At 39.0% G+C, this 22,908-nt stretch overlaps 1 protein-coding gene across 1 annotated transcript; it reads right to left on the reverse strand.

The window, feature by feature from the left end:
• Positions 1–5,326: 5,326 nt before the first annotated feature.
• On the reverse strand, positions 5,327–9,811 carry LOC113072616 (uncharacterized). Its single transcript, XM_026245603.1, has 5 exons — positions 9,648–9,811; positions 8,425–8,619; positions 8,268–8,347; positions 7,591–7,729; positions 5,327–5,473 (listed from the first exon to the last, which is right to left on the reverse strand). The coding sequence occupies exons 1-5, from the start codon at positions 9,744–9,746 to the stop codon at positions 5,327–5,329; spliced, it is 660 nt and encodes a 219-aa protein (XP_026101388.1). The 5' UTR covers positions 9,747–9,811.
• Between the last annotated feature and the right edge of the window lie 13,097 nt (positions 9,812–22,908).

Consider the following 22,908-nt stretch of genomic DNA (forward strand, 5'->3'; position numbering starts at 1 on the left):
TACATTTGTTTACTACGCTCAACTCAGAGGACTGTAAGAGACTGTTGTGTTTTTGTGTTCACGGAAACATGGCTCAGCAACAGCGTTCCAGATGGCGCTATTCAGCTCGACCAGCTGACTTGCTATCGAGCGGACAGAGCTCTCGTCGGGAGAGGAAGAACCCTCGGCGGCGGGCTTTGTGTTTACATCAATGACGCGTGGTGCCGCGATACTGTTGTGATCAGCAAACACTGCTCAACCCTGGTGGAGTTTATGATTATTAAGTGCCGGCCGTTCTATCTGCCGAGGGAATATACTGCTATACTGCTCATTTCAGTGTACATTCCCCCATTCAACATCACCAGCAACAGGAACGACGCACTTAATGAACTGTACCAACACATCAGTGAGCAGCAGACAGCACACCCGGATGCTTTTCTCATCATAGCTGGGGATTTCAACCATGCTGACCTTAAGAGTGTGTTTCCAAAAATACACCAGCACATCAACTTTCCAACACGAGGTAATAACATTTTGGACTTTGTTTACACCACACAGACAGGAGCTTACAAAGCCCTCCCCCTCCCCCACCTCGGAGCCTCAGATCACATCACTGTTATGCTAATGCCTGCATACAGACCACTCATTAAAGTCGCCAAACCAGTTCACAAACAGATTAAAGTGTGGCCAGAAGGATCATCAGAGATTCTTCAGGACTGCTTCAACACAACTGACTGGGACATGTTTAAACAGGCTGCCACATGCAATAACACCACTGACCTCCAGGAGTACTCAGAGACTGTTACTGCCTACATCAATAAGTGTTGATGATGTAACGATCACAAAAACTATCACTGTCCGGGCCAACCAGAAGCCATGGATGACGGGGGAGGTCTACAGACTCCAGAAGAGACGGAATGCTGCCTTCAGAGCTGGAGATGAGGTGGGCCTGAGAACAGCTAGGGCCAACCTGTCCCGCGGCATCAGAGAGGCTAAGAGACAGCACTCAAGGAGGATAGCTCATCAATTCAGTGACAGCAGAGACACTAGGAGCCTGTGGCAGGGGATACAGACCATTACGGACTACAAGCCCCCACCATGGACCTGTGACAACAACATCTCTCTGCTGAACGAGCTGAACACCTTCTTCGCTCGCTTTGAGCAACAAAACAGCACCACTGCACAGAAGACTCCACCTCCTCCCGGCGACCAGGTGATGACTCTGACCCCAGACAGCGTGAGGAGATCCTTCAGCAGGATCAATGCCCGCAAAGCTCCGGGTCCTGACAACATCCCTGGGCGTGTACTGAAAGACTGTGCAGCAGAACTCACTGATGTATTCACAGACATTTTTAACATCTCACTGAGACAGGCTGTTGTTCCCACATGCTTTAAAACTACCACTATCATCTCAGTCCCGAAGAAGCCATCTCCATCCTGCTTCAATGACTACCGTCCTGTTGCACTTACCCCCATCCTCATGAAGTGCTTTGAACGGCTAGTCATGCACACATCAAGTCTGCCCTCCCCCCCTCCCTGGACCCCTTCCAGTTTGCATATCGGTCCAACCAGTCGACTGATGATGCCATCTCCACTGCCGTCCACTCAGCACTCACCCATCTGGAAAAAAAGGACTCTTATGTCAGAATGCTGTTCATAGACTTCAGTTCAGCATTCAATCAATCAATCAATCACCTTTATTTATATAGTGCTTTAAACAAAATACATTGCGTCAAAGCACTGAACAACATTAATTTGGAAAACAGTGTCTCAATAATGCAAAATGATAGTTAAAGGCAGTTCATCATTGAATTCAGTTATGTCATCTCTGTTCAGTTGAAATAGTGTCTGTTTTTACTTGCAATCAAGTCAATGATATCGCTGTAGATGAAGTGATTGTGTTGAAGTCATTCAACACAATCATCCCTTAGCAGCTCATCTACAAGCTGAGTCAGCTGGGGCTCAACACTTCGCTGTGCAACTGGCTGTTGGACTTTCTGACTGGAAGACCTCAGGCAGTACGGGTCAGCAGCAACATATCCAGCACAATCACACTGAACACTGGGGCCCCCCAAGGATGTGTGCTGAGCCCCCTCCTCTTCACTCTGCTGACCCATGACTGCACACCGTCACACAGCTCCAACCTCTTCATTAAGTTTGCAGATGACACGACGGTGGTGGGTCTCATTAGCAACAAAGATGAGACAAACTACAGGAGTGAGGTGAGCCGCCTGGCTGGGTGGTGCAGTGACAACAATCTCTCTCTGAATGTGGAGAAGACGAAGGAGATTGTTGTAGACTTCAGGAGAGCACACACTCAGCATGTTCCTCTGACCATCAACGGTGCGACTGTGGAGAGAGTGAGCAGCACCAAGTTCCTGGGTGTGCACATCACAGAGGACCTCTCCTGGACTGAAAACACCGCAGCACTGGCCAAGAAATCACAACAGCGTCTCTACTTCCTCCGCAAACTGAGGAGAGCCAGAGCCCCACCCCCCATCATGTACACCTTCTACAGAGGCACCATCGAGAGCATCCTGACGAGCTGCATCACTGTGTGGTATGGCGCCTGCAACACATCCTGCCGAAAGACTCTACAACGCATATTGAGAGCAGCTGAGAAGATCATTGGTGTCTCTCTACCCTCCCTCCAGGACATTTATGGAACACGTCTCACCCGCAAAGCCCTCTGCATCACAGGTGATCCCACCCACCCATCACACAGCTTCTTCAGCCTGCTGCCATCAGGGAGAAGACTGCGGAGTCTCCAGGCCAGGACCAGCAGACTGAAGGACAGCTTCATCCACCAGGCTGTCAGGAAGCTGAACTCCCTCCCGAACCTGCCCCCCCTCCCCTCTTCTTCCCCAGGCACCACTGAACTATGAACCCCCCCCCCCCCCATTAATTATATGATGACATGCACGAGTCACTTGTGCAGCATTGGTCTGCTCACTCACCGCTCACTACCTCATTCGGCATGGAACTACCTCATCAGTCAGTTAAATAACTGCTCTTGGTCACTTGTCACTTTAATCAGACTTAAGATATTTTTAATAAGTGATTTTTTTGCACTAAAAAATCTTTTAACTGCACTGTTGTTCACTTCATTGATTTGCACTATATCTGTCATTTACCTTGCGCTGCTTTATTTAACTTTATTTAACTTTATTTTTAACTTTTATTTTTATTATATGTCTTTTTTTATAATTCCCTTATTGTATAATTGTATCTACATTTTATATTTGATCTAGTTATTTTTTTAGGCTTTAATGTTAATGTTATCTGTATGCACCGGGGTCTGAGAGTAACGCAATTTCGATTCTCTGTATGTATGTACTGTACATGTGGAAATTGACAATAAAGCAGACTTGAACTTGAACTTGATAAGTCTGAGTTTAGCTCCGCATAGGCTATGTCATCAAAATATAAGAATCATTTTTGTTTGGGAGCTTCTATAAAAATAGAGAGTTTGCACTGCGGATCATTTCAGAAAGTGAACAGCTATACACCCAGCATTAAAAACTTTTTTTTAAATAAGTCGAGCTCAAAACTCACTTTCAGTCAGCAGAAAGTAGTATTTGAAATAACGCGATCTGATCCGATGTGGATTATAATCACCACACAAGGCAGAAATATTTTAAGCGATGTAAAAGACTATGCACACTAAACATTAACGTTACCATAGTAAACATGGTAAATATGACCACTTGGAGAAATCAGGCATCAGCTTCTTATTCTCTATAACAATTGTGTATTTATTTGGTAACCTATATTATCTGTCATAAATCTCGTCTCAAGAGTTATAACTCCACATTTCCTGTCATAAAAATATAATGTTTTTTTTTCTCGGTAGCTTTTATAAAAATAAAGATATTATCATTCATTCTTAATGTGACATAGGCTACTGTGGCTACAAATAAAGAGATCAATGCTTTTGAATTTGAATATTTAACAAAGCATGCAAACAAACGGCCGCTTTTATTATTTTCGTTTTGTGATCCCGCATATTCCAGTGACTTATTTCTAAGTTTTCTGATAACTTCTCTTTGTTGGTGAAATGATGAGGTTGCGTGACGTTGTTCCTGAGAGGCGTGTAAAGGGCGTGTTTTAGTGATGCGCAGCGGTGCTTCAGGCCCTGATATTGTGGTTTATAACTCCTCGCCGAACTCCCCCCTCCTCTGTATCTTGCTCTCTCATTGACTGTCTGTCATCGCCGATGTAGTTTTCAGTCAGAACACTTTTCAGACAGCATGATTTTGAATCACCGACAGGTCCAGATATTTAGCATGCCAAATGTCTCACAAGCATCGGCGACTCATCTGGGATTCTCTCAGATCGCATCTTTGCTCATTGAGAGACATACTCAAAACCTGTCGCCGAGCCAAAAACTGGGCTAAAATTCTGCAGTCTGAACTCAGCTTAAGTGGATCACTTTTTGATTCAGTTGGTTCATTTGACTCTGTTTCAAACAGCTCCGTTTCCCTTCATGAATTGCGTGTTTACAATGAAGTGATTCACGATATAGATGTAGCACCCTCTTCCCTCTCAGTAATGACGTACTTGAGCACTTAGGGCGGGTACTCAGGTTCAAACTTTGCAGTCTCTCGACTAATTATAAGGGAACTCTCTTAACACCCTTCAGCACAAACACTATTCCCTGTTTAGCTATAACCCTAACTTTTTATGTGAATATAACTTTTACCTGCCAACATAAACCAATTAGTGAAACTCAAAATCACTTCAAGTAAAACTATTACAATGTTTATTAAAACAAATATGAATTTAAATGAAAAATAATAAATATAAAACAAAAAAACAAAATAAATAAACTGTAAACTACAATTAACTGACTCTTTTCAAATGAGCACAATTGGGCAGTTAGAATATTAAATGATACACAATCTCAGATAAATGTACTTTCACAATTGTATGTCAATTTACACAGGAATATAAAGTTAGCTGTTGAGTATGACTCTTTTTACCAAATAATAAATCAAATGTCTCTCAATATGGTTCTTACACGGTTTTAAATGCCCATCTATTTACGTGTAGAATATATGAAACTTCCCTTCAACAGAAAAGGAATAATTATAAATCAAAACCCCTCGTAGGAAAAACAACAACCGTTATAATTTGACAGAGAAACACATTAACTCACGTGGGCCCACACACATACACACCCAATCACGCTCACCCCTCGTTGCAGGCCTGTAACCGTTGCGTTGTGGCCACAAAACAAAAAGATAATTGGCCGCTTCACTCCGAAGAGCCAAATAAATATTAAACTGGGATACCTTAACCGTAGTGAAGAGTCCTCCCTTGTTAGGAAACTTTAATCCCTCGGTTCTCACTGATATGCACGTCCTGGTGAACCTCGCGATCCCTCATTGCCAGGGGAACCCTCAATCTCTCGGTATTGGGCTCGTTGCACAAGATGGCGCCCTTTAACTTCCGGGGCGCAAGTGTGTGCATACTTATTTCCGGTCATATAGAACTGTGAGGGAAGAAGTGAAGATCTGTGTCTTCGTTAGCAAAAATAAGCATGTTTAAAATAAAAAAGAATAAAGTCGTTTATCAGCGACAGGAGAGAACATCTTCCCTACATTGCTGTGTACCTCAGTGCACTAATTCGTCTCGGTACAACAGCGCAATAAGCTTTCATTCTTTCCCTGTTGATGCTGAAGTTCGTGCTCAGTGGTTAACGAAAATCCGTAGGGATCACTTCAGTCCTACAAAAAATACTAGAGTGTGTAGTGTTCATTTCTGTGGAGCTAATTTTGTTTTGACGCCTGGGGGACTGAGAAAACTTAAAAGGGGAGTTATTCCCTCTCTTTTTGCATGGAACAACTATACTCTTCCCACACCGAGAGAGAATGTTTGGGATCGTCGACCAAGATGCTCCGTCCCAGAAGAGACGTCTCCGCCTGAATCTGAGATGAGTGAACCACAAACGGCACCTGATCATGACTACCCTGTCACTCCAGCAACATCAGTAATGGCAGGTGAAATGGCAATGAGTTATGACGAACTGAAGAGGAAATTGGAAGATCTACAATATCAGTTGGAAACTGTACAGTTACAGTCCCGTTTTGGTTTACACCGCATCGCTGGATCAGACGACAATATTCGTTTTTACACGAGGTTGGTAATGTTGTTAGAATAGCATAACATTCACGTTTTCTCTTTATATTGTCCTTTTTATCTATTACCGTGAGTCTGCGTTTATAGCTCTTATGTTCTATTAAAATGTGTGTGAGAGATCTCTCTTTGCACGCAAACAATCCTCTCATACACTCTCTCTCTCTCTCTCTCTCTGCACGTGCGCGCGGTCACACAAACCCCTTGTAGACACACTCACTGTCTCTTACTCACACAATTCTGTCACAAACATGCACACTAATAAAAAAAAAACAGTTATCTCAATAGAATGGAAGGAATATACATGTCATTATTTTCATGATAATTAACTTTGTCTTATAATAATATTATACTTAGGTTTGCTTCTTACAAGCATTTCTTGGCCTTTTGGAAATTGGTGGAGCCTTTAACAGTATGTAAATGAACATTCTAACAAAATAGAGCTGTTTGAAAATTGCCAACTTGTAAATTAAACCCTCATATTACCTTTTATTTTACATTCAGCTTCCTTAAACTGCCCTGCTCCTGGAGAGGTACTTTCCTGCAGACTTCAGCTCCAACCCAAATCAAACACTTCTGCCTTTAAATTTCAAGTAACTGTGAACGCCTTAATTAGCTGCTTCAGGTGTTTGATTGGGGTTGGAGCTGAAATAAGCAGGACAGTAGCTCTCCAATTGTACATTAACATCTCAGAATTAATTGAGTTTTTAATCAACCTGTATAATCCATGTGTATTCAAAAACAACCCTGCCCCTTAAATCAAAATGCAACACTTCAAAACTTTGTAATCTAATATGAAATTTTTAATGTCATTAAGAAATCTCCAAAGTATTTACATTTTCATAGTTTGACTATTCAAAAGTGACTGTACATGTGATTAAAACAACTAATGTTCAATGATGTACTGTACAATTACCTGTGTAATACTCACATGTAAAAATAAAAAAAGAAGTAGTCTCCTTTCTCTCTAATGATTCTGGCTACTTCATTGTCTTGATATATTCTCTGAATTAACATGTCATCCTCTGCAAAAACAACAAAGTCACACCACACCATTCCAGTAATCAAGAGCTGGCCTTGGACCTGCCAGTAGTAGCTGTGCTGTGATTTTAGTTGCATGGTACCACTGTGTAACTTTAAATAGCTGCAATCAACATAGCTTTTTGCATTTGGGCACTTTATTTCAAGCAGGCCAAATGGGGGTCTTTCAGTTGGGTCAAAAATGACACCATCAGGTGATGACCCTAACCAGGGGACATCTGGGTGGATGACAAACCCACAAGGCCAGAAATTTGTGTTTTTTGTTCTGCAATACTCCTGAATTGCTACAGGCTCCAGTGCTAGGCCCCTTTTCATTGCTGCTGTTTGTGCTGTTCCTCTCCGAATTCGTTCAGCAAGGTGTTTTGAGGAGCTCTGGCCGCGGACATGGCACACCTCCCTGAAGCGCGAAGAGGTGATCCGTGGCTTTCTAACTCTGTACCACTCCACAGAGTCACTCTGTTTCCTTGTGGCAGCTTCTATTCTCCTGGCCATGTCCAACGTAGTCTCCAGTGACTGCAGATGTAGTTGCTGTTGGTGACTGCAAACAAACTGGCAGCTGGTGGGCTCAAGCCTGTAACCATCTAAAGGTAGGAGTGGTGGAGGAGGGCAATCTGGGTGGTAAATTACTGTCCGGCTCACTGGCACTGGATGGTGAAAGGAGATGGGGCTGCCTTATTGGACTTTTCCAAGAGCAGAATCAACTAGTGCGATGTCAGCATTTATAGACAAGGTAGTAATGAGTGGTGCAATGTCTGTTGAAAAGTCCTTGTAAATTTCTGACACTTTAAGCACGTCTTGATCAGGCAAATCTTGCACTGCTTTGTAAAGTGTGCTCCTGTGAAGAAAGGATTTACATATATATATATATATATATATATATATATATATATATATATATATATATATATATATATATATATATATATTTATATAAAACGATTGAAGCAGCAATTAATTAAATTTTAAGGAATCAAAATTCAATTGATCCTTCAGCATATAAGATGTCCCTGTACTATTTAAACACACTAAGTTTCAAATTCTGCAAAATATAATTTGTTGAAAAAATAATTCTAATTCCTCCAAAATGTGATACACACCACCCCCCTTACCTTACACCATCAGCAACAGTCCTCTGCTTTGGCTTGGTAGAATCTACCACCATGTCACCGACTCTACCTGGTTTCACACCCTGAGAATTATTAAATTATTATGAAATATGTCTAATGAAAAGTTAAAAAGTTTTGTTTTTAATGATCAGAGGCTTACCATAGTTCTTGGCTTGTGCCAGCGTTGTTCTGTCTCAGTGCAACTCAGAACGGGGGGGACTGCCGTAAGGTTCAGTTGGGAATAGTGCGCAGTTTGGTAAAGAAGTGCAACAGTATGATTGCACAGTGCTGTTCCAGCCACACATGAACACTCAGCATTGCACATCTCAACAGGGGATGAATCCACAAAGACGATCTTCAAAAAACAAACATTTATTTATTGTAACGTTACAGTTATACAATGACAAGATGTCATCTCAAATTATTTGCAGAACAAAACCAAGGATGAGCAAGTTGAGAAGTGGCTGATCAGAATGTGTTAAATGGTCATGAAAGCAGACTGAGCCTTGTCCAAGTAGTCACAGTCTCATCTTGCTCTAGATTCACAGACAGGGCTTAGATTAAACCAGGTCTAAACCTCAGTTAAATAAAAAAAAATTAAGTAGCTTTTATAAACGTGGCTTAGAGAGGGAAAAAACAATTACTGAGGTGCATCTTGAGACAAAACAATGGCACTGACATATTTTAAGATATGTCTGCAAATTGCTTTCAGTTAAGACAGATTAAACATTAATTTTAGTCTGGGAATAGGCTTAAGCCTTTTCTGTGAAACCAGGCAAGTATTTAAAAATGTTTGTAAAACAATGAACACTGAACACTGAACAGGTTCAGGCTGAACAAACTTCTCTGAACAGTGAACATTAGCTGTCACAACCACATTCGGGGTTTCCATGAGAGCTAAATAAATATTTTGAATTCTGGCAAAGAGATTTTTTTCAGAGATTTTATTGCTACAGTTAAATGAAACCTATAAACTATCTTGCTTGCTTATGTTAGAAACATGTTTCAGGAGCTAACATTACCGTCATCTACCTAGTTGATTTAGATTTCCAGTGTATGAACAGGTTCCTTAAGAATATATAGCTATACAGAATCTAGGATAAGGCTCATAAAAACCCCAGAACACAGCTGAGACATTTAACTGACTCTAAGGTTGTGTGTTTTCTCATTTTTCTTCATAGATCTGTAGCAAGTAGCCCTGACGCTCACTCTTCCTGTGTGATCTTTGTTTGATACTAAAAACAATGTCATGACATCGTTAGCACAATTAGACTAAAACACTGTCTAAATAGTGAAATTACCTAGCTAGTTATTTAGAACTGGCTGTTGCAGTTAGCTAGGCTATAACTATTTACCAGTTTTATTTCTGCAGTGTTCACTTACCTTCGTAGTTATCGATGTAACTGGATACATACATTTTAAACCCCTTCTCACGCTTACTTCTTGGTGCAGAAGAGGAGGCTTGAATGATGCGGTGGACATCGTTAATAGTAATATTTGGCAGATCTTGCAAACACCTTGTGTAAAACGCCATTTTCTGCAGTAAATAACAAGACCCGCAAAACCGGAAATATCTACGCACACACTCGCTAGACCGGAAATCCAAGATGGTGGAGATATGCAACTAGCCCATTCAGGGCGCTACCTGGATGTCCAGGAATATATTTTGATATTAAAAGTTCACTTTAGTATTCAGCTACTCAGTCACTATTTCGTTTGTAGTATGCAAACTAGAACTCGAAAGTGTACTGACAAACAGAAAGTTAGCATTCAGCTTAAAGCCAGCGAACTTTTTGAAAACAAAACAAATACTGCTAAATAAACTATTTCAATACTTTTTGTTGATCAAAAAAAAATTAAATCAACCAATCCTATTCGGATTAATCGCGATTCTCTCACACATACAACGGCGCACTTTGACACACACCTGTTCCGTTCGCTTTCTCTCTTCTCTCCTTTTCCCCTCCACTCTCAAGAACCAATCAAACTTCACATTCCATAGATATCAGGTGGGCTTATCCAATTATTCACCAATGAATAACATACAAAACTAACTTGTTAGTAAAACCCACGTTTTGCACATGTACATTACAACCAAACTATAACACAATGCTCTTAAAGGAGATGCCCATATACACATTTTAAAGAACTATGAATTCAGTACTCAATAAACATTATTATTAAGAGTCCTAAATACTTTTTATTTAACTTTGAGGGGAATATACCTGGGTTACATAGAAATGAGACACACATCGTTTGTTATAAAAGCTGTAAAATAGACAGAACAATTTACATCAATTTAAACAATATAAATGAGGGGGAAAAAAACACAAACACTTCTAAAGTCGAATCCGCAGAAGATAGACCTTTTTCGCAATTCCGCATTTTTCGAACAGAAATACGTCAATGAAGTGTATTAGAACTTCCGGTTATCGTAGCGGTCCGCGGCAGATACGAAAAATGGCAGAGTCAAAGAGTCGCAGTTTCTGTTGTGTTCCAGGCTGTTCATCTTCCAACCAAAAACAGCCCTACCTTTCTTTTCATTCTTTTCCTGTGGATCCAAACCTGAAACCCAAATGGATACAGGCGATCCGAAGAGAGGAAGGGCATAGTTTTAATGTTAAAACAGGTAGCACCTATGTTTGCAGCCGGCACTTCGCTCCGGATGTTTACAGTGGTGGCTGCGTCGTTCGTCGCCTGAAGACAGAACCTTAAAACGTCAGTCTATACAGCTATGCTGTGAAGATAGCGACATGGTGGCTAAGGCAGCAAGGATGGATCACGACTACGTGACACACCCACCTGCAGGTAAGATTGTTCATAATGTGTTTAGTTAACGCTATTCAACTATGTGTACCGTTATTGGATAAATGCATTTATACCTGAACAAACTGATGTTTATATTATAAGCTGTTAACGAAATTCAACTAACGTTAGCCTACATCTGTAACATAGTCTCATGCTGTCTAGCTGTAAGGGGCCAGAGATGGGCAGTAGGGGAGAGCGGGCACAACCTAACGCTTTTTGACTTTCTCCATTTTTGTAAACCTACTTTGGGTTTAGAGTGTTTATTTTTCCCCAAAAAAATTGTATAACACGACCATATAACAGTTTAAAATGTAATCCGATCTAATTAAAAAAAAAATACAAGAAAAATATTTTCTCAATAAAATACAATTATTGTGTTCATATAAAATAATGTATTTTTTTTAAACAATAATGAAAAATGTATTCATGTGGCAGCTAGTAAATACACTGTTTCATCATACTAGCATGTGTGGAAGTATTTAAAACAAGTGTGTTACAAATGGCCTTGTGTTAGGTTGTGCCCTGTTCTCCCCTATTTTAACTACATGTATTTAATTACTTTTGAGTATTTTGTCATTTGTATTTTCCTTAACAAAAAATAAATGAAGTGTAATTTGTAATTAAATACTTAAAATACTTTTTATTCTTAAAAATACTGTGTTGTGTTGAAATGTGGCATAAATATGTTAAGACTGGTTTTTAATTTCTTTATCTTTACAGGTGCTCTGGATGAGGCTTTGGATTACATCCATGACCTAGAAGCCAAATTGCAAAACACTGGTCTACCACCCCCTACTCTCTTCAGCCGATACTGTGCGTCAGACGACCAAATACGTTTCTACACCAAATTTCCATCTGAGAGTGTTTTTACTATTTTTTGGGAGTCAATTGCACCATCTGCACTTAGACTGGTGTACTGGACCAAAGCACAGAGGGCAGGTGAGGAAGGCTGCGAAGATCCCAGCCCACCACGCATCATGCCAGTAATAGATGAGTTCTTGATGTACTCCATGCGGGTTGCTGTTGGCATGAAGGAGCAGCTCATTGCTGACATTTTTAATGTGAGCATTGCCAGGGTTAGCAGGGTTACCATCACCTGGGCCAATTATCTTTTTATGATGCTGAGCTCACTTCCCATCTGGATAAGCAGGGGAAAGGTTAAGTCCACTATGCCGCTTAAATTCCAGCGGTACTGTCCCAATGTCAGAGTGATACTGGACTGCACAGAAATTGCCCTGGAAACAGCCTCATCCCTGACCTTACAATCAGAAACATTTTCAAATTACAAAAACAGGACGACATTGAAAGGGCTAATTGGAGTTGCTCCCAATGGTTTGGGGACATTCATCTCACCCCTGTACACTGGGTGCATCTCAGATAAGGAGATCACCAGGATCAGTGGAGTCCTTCCCTTGCTGGAGCTAGGAGACGATGTCATGGCGGACAAAGGGTTCCTCATTCAAGACATCCTTGCTGACGTTGGATCTAAGCTCATCATTCCACCTTTTAAGCATTCAGCTCAATTCAGCAAGGAGGAAACGGAACAAACCCAAACCATTGCCCGCCTCAGAATTATAGTGGAAAGAGTGATCGGTAGGATAAAGTCCTTTCACATCTGGGACTCTCCCGTGCCGCTCACACTGATTGGCAGTGTGAATCAGATCTGGCTTAACTGCTGTGTTTTGGCAAATTATCAAGGACCTTTTTGTTTTGAAGAGTGAATTAATGTTTGGTATGTAAATAAAGTGTTAATAGTATGTAAATAATTTAATGTTCGCACATATTCTTAAAAATCAAATTAAATATAATTGTTATATTCTTAATATTTTTCTGTTGAAATGTGCCTTTGATTTCACACAAAAAATAGATGAACAAATAAAAAAAGTTTGGTCAAAATTGTGCATCATTTAATTTTTTTGCTATGCGTAACATCAACTGATTAATAAAAACTCATAACATCAAATATTTACAATAAAACAAATAACATTACAGATCATTAACATTAAGACAAACTGATTGGTAAGACAAGATTGGTGTAATTTAAGGTATGCATTCATGTATGTGCCATAATAATATATATCTAATTGCTCTTTCATTTCCGCAATGAATGAGTCATCACGCCAAATTCTTTCCACGGTTAAAGTTGATAGGGTATCGGTAACAAAGTCACACCATGTCAGTCCTGTGATTGCCAGTTGGCCCTGAACCTGCCAGTAGTACTTATGTGAACGCCTCAGACTGGCGTGGCCTTCCTGCACCTTGAGGTGAGCAACCTGAGATGGATCAGTTTTTGTGCTGCTCTTCACTTCAACCAGGCCAAAAGGAGGTGACTCTGAAGGGTCATACACCCGACCGTCTGGACTGGCCCCGAGATGTGGTGCGTCAGGGTGAATGACGAATCCTGCTGGTAACACATTAACTCGCAACAGTTCAGCATAGTTTGCCAGCACTTCAGGCTCCACTAGTAGCCCACGCTTCATTGCAGCTGTTTGCTTTGTGGAGCCTCCAGCTCTGCACGACACGCCCTACTACAACAAGCATCCCAAAAATGACTAGCAGTCAGCCTTGGTCACCATAGCTGTGTCCACGCAGGACATTTGGATTGCTGCTGAGTTTCTTTTGCTATCTCGCAGGACAGCTGCGGTGACACTTCAAGAGACTGGAGATGCATTAACTGATGCAAGGTCGGGACAAAATGCAACCTGGGAAAAATGTGCTGCATCACAGGAAGGGATGGAAATTCTGGAGCCATGTGGTGTAGGAGGAGGTCACTGGACTTCTTGGGTGGACAGTGATAGGAGATGGGGGATCAACGAGGGACAGACCCAAATTTAGATGGCGTCAACTCCATCTCAGAAAGCCCATCCAATACAACAGCCATGAGAGGTTGGGGCTGCACCTGGCTTAATTTGCTTCCAGATGCCATCATATATGGATCTGGCAGTGGTCCTAGACAAGAGAAACACAAGATTATTGTGTGACGGTTGGGTTATGGGAAAAACACAAGGAGAGGGTAAGATCCAATTGCAGGTAAGGTTTATTGCACAAACAGGTTAAATACAAAATAAAACTGTCTTGAGAGACAAACCGAACAAAAAGGGAACCGGATGAAACGGATAAGAACTCGAATGACCAAGAAGGTAACGAGAAGACTCGCGAGACAAGCATAACTCACACATAGGGTAAGGACTCCATAAAGATGACAGAGAAAGACAGCTATACATAGGGAGACTAATGACAGAGGATTGTCAGCACCTGTGCGATTCTAATTGGAGTGCAATTACTGTGAAGACACAACCAGACTAGAGGAATTAAAGTGCCTATGGTGAAGTGCCTAAGGAGAAGTGAGCTCACTAGGGAACACCCAGGAAAACAGAGACTGAGAGCATGACATATTGGTCACACAAAAGAAAAGTTAGACTTGATTGCATAACTACATTTACATTTTATTCATTATATCTGAGGTAACCATCATTTGGTTAGTCATAACATTAAAAAAAAACTTAACTTGCTCTCACAAAGCAACAAAAAGTTAAATTAATCACCTGTATATGCCTTGTACAGTGTGGACCTCAGACCGTCCTTGCCAACTGTTTTGGGCTTTTGCACCACCAGCTCACTAACCGATTCAGGATGGATTCCCTTAAAAGTAAAAGACAAAAAGCAATTACAGTCTGTAGTCACTACTGGGGGTGTTTTTATAATAATTTAGAGTTGTTATAGATACGCATCGGTTCTTAAATCATAATGACATGTTTATCACAAACCCACCTCTGTTCTTGGTCTGTGCCATCTTTGCAAGCCACTTGTGCAGGCCAGTGGGGGTGGAACAGCCTGCAGACCCAGCCAAGTATCCCAGAGTGCAGTCTGGACGATGGGGCGGGGCGACACGTTGGGGCGGAGCGACACGTGTCGCCCCGCCCACCTCAGCGGTTATTGGTTTATGATTAAGATGAGCTTATTGGTGTACAGATGAGTGACAATTTTACAGCTTATTGGTATAGAGAATTATGACGCTGTGAGCAGGATTGGAATGCGGAAGTAGACACTCAGATGAATAAACTTTTAATATAAATTAAAAAGTGAATATAAATGTTGTGTTTTTGCATTTATTGTTGCATTTCCACAACAGCCCGTATAAATACAAAGAGTTTTGGATTACGACGAACAGAATATAAATAAATGGTCTACTCCCTCAATGGCTGTAGTGTAGACGCTACCTCGGCATTACTCGCTGGTTTGAAAATGACACGGCAATATTATGCGAAGTATGGTTATGTAGATAGTCATGGAGTACCTTGATTTATATATTCAAATTATATATACATACATATATATATATATATATATATATATATATGTGTGTGTGTGTGTGTGTGTGTGTGTGTGTGTGCGTCGTGTGTGTAACAAATTGTCACCAGTCTCTGAACGTCACCAATAATATTCTGAACATTCCCTTGGCCCCAACGAAAATTTACCATGGTTTTGCTACAGTAACTATAGTAAAACTATGGTGTTTTTATAATTACAGCTCACAGTAATTAATATGCCAACAAATATTTTTACTACAATAAATCCATGGTTACTTTTTGCAAGGAAGGAACTATACAGGTTCTAAAGAACTTGCCCAAAAACACTTGTTACTTTCTGTTATTTGTTTTCTGAACTGCACTACTGAAAACCTCATTAATCCTCACAATCCTGTCACAACTAAATTAAGAATCCATTATGAGCAATGCATAGCAAATGATGTTATCATCAAATATGAGAAACCTTAAAGAATGATAGACTGATGTAAATGACTGAAACCTGTTGTCATGCACGTGTTTTCCATAGCTTTTTTATTAAAACATTATACACTGCAAAGTTTAACTTTAAATGACATCAATTAATACATCAAAACCAGTTGATCTCAGTCCATTCTCTATTTCCCTTCAATGAACTTAACACACAAATGTGTTTCATGCCACAAAAAAAAAAAAAAAAATCCAGTCCTTGGAACAAAATCCTGTATAAACAAAAGCCCAGAAGATCACCACGCCGGTCTCTTCCCTTTACCCTGGTGGGTTAAACTTGAAAAGGGCTCTGCACTGCAAGCATTCCCTGATGCTGTACATCCGTCTGAACTCGTTCCGGTCAGGAGACAGGAGGACAATTCTTCCAGTTGGCCACAACTTATAGTGTAAAGACAAAATACATGAAAGATAATAATAATACAAAAAAAGTTTAACAGCCTTCTACTACAAAATTCAATTGGAGAATGAGCATTAAACGGGGGAAATCTTACTGTCCAGCCAGGCAAACTGTGCCGCTTTCCGAAAAACTTCGGAGCACATCCCTAAACCATCTGCAAACCAGAGAAAGTGTCAAATATGCAGAGTCACCCGCCGACAAAATAACTTCCCTGAGGATTTCCATTGGAAGCTGTTGAATCAAAAACATACATAGGTTTATTTATACATGTATATAAAAGTTATTAAACATTATATAAACACTGAATACAGACAACCTTGCTTTAAAACTCTCATTAAAAACTCTATAGATTGTTGTCACAACTGCATACTCATTCTTTTATAATAACACGAATAAAATGTTAATATATACAGTACTGTGCAGACGTATTAGGCATGTTAGTATTTTCACATTGAAAAAAAATAGTTTTAAGCCAATTATTTATATCTTTTGCTGTTGTGTCAGTAGGATATATTAGTTTACATTTCCACACATTCATTTTGCCATTAATTGTAATAATCCAGTGAGATATTTGTATATATTTGTATGCATGATCCACATGAAGATCTTTTACATTGAATATAAATATTTCTGTCTTATATGGTGAACAAAATCCACATTAGATCGCAAACAGAAGTTATTTAAAAAACTCACTGCTGTCTGAAAATGAATTAAGCTGAAATGTTTTTAAATGTCTTTGATGCTGATGTTAACTGATAGCTATATATGAAATAATCCACAGTGCTGACCAATATAGTACTTGTACATAATACCAATTTCACATCTGAACAACTATGTAGCTGTAATAACTAAAATACCTCTGCATGTACACACATATGTAATTATTATTTCTTAATGAATGTATGTGCACAAATAACCTGCTTTGCTGGACTCTACCTGAAGACATGGTGAATGGTGAAGTTCCTCCCCTCAGTGGTTGAGCTCTAAAAGAACAAATGTCAAGAGGTAGGTATATTGCTAGATATAGTGCAGAGTAATGTTTCATGTAGCAACATTCAAACAGCTACATACATTTGCGGAGTAAAGCTGTCCAGGAGAACAGAACACCACCACCTCCTGATCATGTCATCCTGAATAATAATAATAATAATAATATACACACAAAAATCACGCATGTCTGTTCAAATAACTTGACAAATGTGATGCCAAACCTCTGTAAAATCGAACCTATGAACTAAAGCCATGTACAGAGTGTACTGTTACAATCCACAAAGAACAATAAAATTAGCAATTTATAACAATTATTAACAATAATTATTCAAATTGAACGTACCATGGATAAAACAATGATCGAACATTGCATTTCATATTATAAGATATTTACACAACCACTTTTACTCACCTCAAGCAATCAACGGAATAGCGTTATTACTCTGCTGCTGTAGTTGCCACCGTTCTGTTTGTTTCAACCCAAACTGCCCCCTGCTGGCTCGGAGGAAAATGTCAAAGAAGTGTCGCACCGCCCCAACGTCCGGACTGCACTCTGGGGTTACTCGACCCAGCTGTGAATAATGTGCGGTCTGGTACAGGATGGCAACTATGTGATTGCAGAATCCTTTACCAGCTGCACAACTGCACGAGAAAGCTTTCAGGTTGGCACTCTCTACATCCAGTGATATCTAGACACAATACATTAAATAGGTTACAATTAAGTCATAGTTATGTTGCTACATCAATGTTCATAATAACATGAAACTATAACTTTCAGTAGGGTGACCAGATTTGAGTTGGTAAAAAAAAGGAAGAGTGAAGTGAGTTTGTGAGATATTTTGATTACATATATGATTACATTTCATGTATGTTCAATGTTATTTTATTATATAGGTATCAAAAAAGAGGACATGTCCGGTAAAAAAAGAGGACGTCTGGTCACCCTACTTTCAGTAAAATAATAGTAAGTGAAGAAAATGCCGCAACCGCAGCAAGAAGAGTGAACACGCAAGAACGGGCAACTTTTGCCAACCGGCATTCTGTCTGTCTAAAGTCAAACCTCCAGTTTGTGAGGCTCCTCGCTCTTTTTTATTGACCTGAAGCATTTACCTCTCACTACTACCTGTCCCTGGAGTATATTTGATACTTAAACCGCATACAACAAGAAAACATTACGTGTTATCTCACATAGAAATACACAACTTTACAAGACAATTTCAGTAACATTTCACATTCAACGTTACCTAGTAATGTTACAGCTTCACCAAATTACTGGTTGTTATGTTAATCTCGTGCCTTCTCACTTAAACATACACACAAAATATTCACTGCGATGTGTTATACCTTATATTACAAATTCGCAACAGCTAAGATATACAGTTAACGTTAACAGAGTTATAACCGGTGCTATGGCTAAAGCTAGCTAAAGCTTACCTTGGTAATTGTGAATAAACTCTTCGTGGAAGAACTTGTATCCTTTGTCCCATTTGTTCCCTTTAGTGGACGAATGCACCTCCACACTCTTCACCACATCGGCGCTGGTGAACTTGGGAAGAAAACTCAGGCAACGTCGAAAACACTCTAGCTGACATTTCGATTTCTCCGCCAACAAAGCTCACACCGGAACTGGGTTTACACTTCGTTGACGTGTTTCCGGTTTTTGCGTAAATGGTCTATTCAGGAGTGCAGCACTGCCTTATGATGTCATATCATCAGACCAAAATAAAAGTCCTGTTCATGCTGCTGCACAAGTGCATAGTAGATTCCTTACTTGAGTTGTCTAAATATCACTGAAATGTCATTTGTCATTATAGTCTACTACTATTTACTGCGCCTATAAATTTAATATTTATTATTATGTTCAGAGTTATTATTCGTATTTTAGTCTGGTTGCAATACAGTTCAACAAAAATCACACTATAAAAATAGTTAATAGTAACCACTGTAGATAGCAAGGAGTTCAATATTATATTTTAACAACACTATAATAAAAAGCTATTACAAAAATAAATATGCCGGTTCGAACGTGTATGGCTGAACACAGCTTCTAGCAGTTTCTGACATTTTCAGTGCGTAAGACTATGTTTTGTTATTGCTGGCATGCTGAAACTCACACAAAACAGAAAACGGACACAAAAAACTGGGCGTTTAGGCTCATATCCTAAAAATGGCCATTTCAACAAGAAGAAACAGTCGAGCAACATAGAAGGACAGCAGCTTGTGAGTGTTTTGTCTTGATTTCTCATCAGACTAGAGTAGTTATTATACGGTAGCTTATGCCAAGATGATTTATGACTTTGACCTTTGACCTTTTGACAGGTTGAACTTCCGGTAACCTTATGATGGATGGGCGGAACTTTCCGACTTCAAGGGTTAGCCTATGACCTTTGCAATCATCGATCATGTGCTTTTGACAGAAAGTTTTACCCTATTGACCTAGTTAGTTCTAAATCATGGTTTTGACGGCTAGTTTAAACGGAAGATGAAAGACTCCTCACGCATCGATCATGCGGTTTTGACAGAAAGTTTTACCCTATTGACCTGTTAGTTTTAAATTAAAACGGTATATGAAAGACTCCCCAATCATCGATCATGTGGTTTTGACAGAAAGTTTTACCCTATTGACCGTTAGTTTGTTTGAAGTGTGTGCCAGTTGTTTGAACTCTGCGTCAGTTAGCTTGTTTGAAGTTTATCACAGTTATAAGGTTATGTGTGTGTGTGTGTGTGTGTGTGTGTGGTTATAAGGCTTCTCCCCCTCCCATTACATTTATGAGCGGTGTATAAATGGGGTCGGTGTGTTCTACATTTTATATATATATAAAACATTATATAATTTATATAATCTCAAACAATGAAAGATTGAAAACACATTTTAATTATTTCACATTTATATATATATATAAAACATTATATAATTTATATAATCTAAAACACATTTTAATTATTTCACATTTATATATATATATATATATATATATATATATATATATATATATATATATATATATATATATATAAAACATTATATAATTTATATAATATACATAATCTAAAAACAATTGAACTAAGGTTGAAAAGCTTACTAAAGCAATCCACCTACCTTATTTAGACAGAAGCTTCAGCTTTGTGAGAAACGGGACTCCAGCTCCATCTGTCGGACTCTCTCTGAATGATAGCACACGGTTGATCCGCGCTCGTGCCCCAGGAGAGATACGGAGAGAGCGCGCCTGCAGTCGCGCGCTCGTGCCCCAGGGAGTGAGACAGAGACTTTGTAGTACAACAGACTTTCAAAACACGTAGTTCTTTATATAATATACATATTCTAAGGTTGAAAAACATTCTGTTCTTTTAAAAAAAGGTTATAAATGAAACCGTTATAAAAAATATACTGAAACCGACTGTTTTCAGATAAAACGAGATCCATGTTTAGAGAGCTGAAAGGAGTTGTTTTCACATCACCTTCCTGACCCGCAAGTATTCACAGCGTCTTCTTTTGCACGCTACACTTCACTTTCTTCCGAATTTACTACAAAATCATAATATGTTCAAAGACATTGCTAATTAAAACTAACGTATCTCACGAAGGAGTACCATGTTTTTGACAGTTTTCTGACGGCTGCATCTGTGAATTACGGTGGCCGAGCGGCTATCATCTCTTTGTACCCGTCTAATTTATGACGACATGTGCGACCCTGGTTCAGTTTCCCACCTTTTGAACAAGTTCATTCATAGAACAAGGATGACACCTAGTGGTCACTCAACACCGATTTTCTTTAACAGCGCCCCTTATAAACCTATTTATACGCGTTACAAACCATCACTTTGAACCAGAAAAACTTTTTGGACGACTCTCCAAGACATTTGCTTTCCAAGACAATGGATCAAAGTGAGTATTTTATCATTTCATGTTATCTGATGGTAGTGATATTAATAAAATAAAAAAACAATTCATTGATCAAATTATGTTATGCTATCTTACAGTCTATGATGGTTTTAAACCATATTTCATGTCATTCCCCGTAATTTTCTTCATGTTAAGCATGATATTAATAAAAAAATTCATTGATCAAATTATGTTATCTTACAGTCTATGATGGTTTTAAACCATATTTCATGACATTGCTGTAATTTTCTTCATGTTAAGCAGATTACGCAGACATCTGCTGATAGTGATATTTAAAAAAACTATTCATTGATCAAAGCCTATTTTACAGTCTATGACGTCTTTATGCCGCCTTAATATTTCATGTTAAGCAGATTACGCAGACATCTGCCGATAGTGATATTTAAAATAAAAACTATTCATTGATCAAAGCCTATTTTTACAGTCTATGACGTCTTTATGCCGCCTTAATATTTCATGTTAAGCAGATTACGCAGACATCTGCCGATAGTGATATTTAAAATAAAAACTATTCATTGATCAAAGCCTATTTTTACAGTCTATGACGTCTTTATGTCGTCTTAATATTTCATGTTAAGCAGATTACGCAGTCATATGCTGATAGAGATATTTTTAACAATATAAAGTTTGTGTTATTTGACTTAATATCATGAATGAAAAAAAATGAAAAAATACTTTTAATTTGCAAATATCACCATATCCTGTTGAAAATACTTTTATTTTGAAAATATGACGCCATCCTGTTAAAATACTTTTATTTTGAAAATATGACGACGTCCGGTTGACGCGCGCTTAGTTTTGCCTGCTTCAATGCTACGTATAGGATATCAGAAAATACTATTCTGCTCCGTTAAATCTACGTTTTGCCACTCCGTTATCCGTTTGTCATCTATGAAGACGACATCGCGGAAGGTGTAAGCGTAACTAACCGTAACTCAGAAAAACATTTTTCCCGTTTGCTAACTCTTCACAGTGAAACGACATATGAGGATATGATGGTGAAATGGCTCCCCCCGGTGAGTCTGGATGAAATGACGCCGTTATAGTGAAAATTGCGCCATCTGCGTTGATTTAATGTTACGACACAGTGTTATAGTGAAAATTGCGCCATCTGCTTGCGGTTTAATGTTATGACATCACGATTTCTTTGTCACAGTGTGTGTATGTGTGTGTGCTCCATTAAACTGTAAAATAAAAACCCTCTCCATGTGTTTGAAATCATAACACTTTTTATTTTTTATCACAGGTTCAAATATTGAGCACCAAGCCTTTGACGCTATTAATACACGTAAGTACGTATTAACTATTCTTTTTATAAACTAAAATGAATGTATTTTAATTTTGTATATTATTAATTAATTTAATTTTTATCGTTTTTTATTTATTATATATATAATTTTATATATATATATATATATATATATATATATATATATATATATATATATTTTTTTTTATTTATTTATTTATTTTTATTCACAGAGGCCACGATTGATCCAGACAGCGCAGTCGACGGTAAGACAAGATCCATCTCCATAATTTTTTATGAGAAATCAAAATTGTAACTTTTTTATGTTTATGAGGAATCTAATTATTATTTTCTTTAGATTTTATCCAATTCATCACACAACCCGCCTTTCAGACAGTTATCGATCTCACGCAAGATGGCGACGAAGATCCCACCGTCAACGTAACAGACAACATCCCGCCTGATTCCGCTCCGGCCCACATCGAGAATCCAATAGGATC

This window comes from Carassius auratus, unplaced genomic scaffold (genome assembly GCF_003368295.1).
Source record: "Carassius auratus strain Wakin unplaced genomic scaffold, ASM336829v1 scaf_tig00009662, whole genome shotgun sequence".
Classification (NCBI taxonomy): Eukaryota; Metazoa; Chordata; class Actinopteri; order Cypriniformes; family Cyprinidae; genus Carassius; species Carassius auratus.

Coding starts and splice junctions, on each gene's coding strand:
- LOC113072616 (XM_026245603.1), bottom strand. CDS start 9,746: ATGTCCACCGCATCATTCAAGCCTCCTCTTCTGCACCAAGAAGTAAGC. Junction 8,348..8,424: donor GGCACAAGCCAAGAACTATG/GTAAGCCTCTGA, acceptor AATAATTCTCAG/GGTGTGAAACCAGGTAGAGT. Junction 5,474..7,590: donor ACTCTGTGGAGTGGTACAGA/GTTAGAAAGCCA, acceptor CTTCCCTCACAG/TTCTATATGACCGGAAATAA.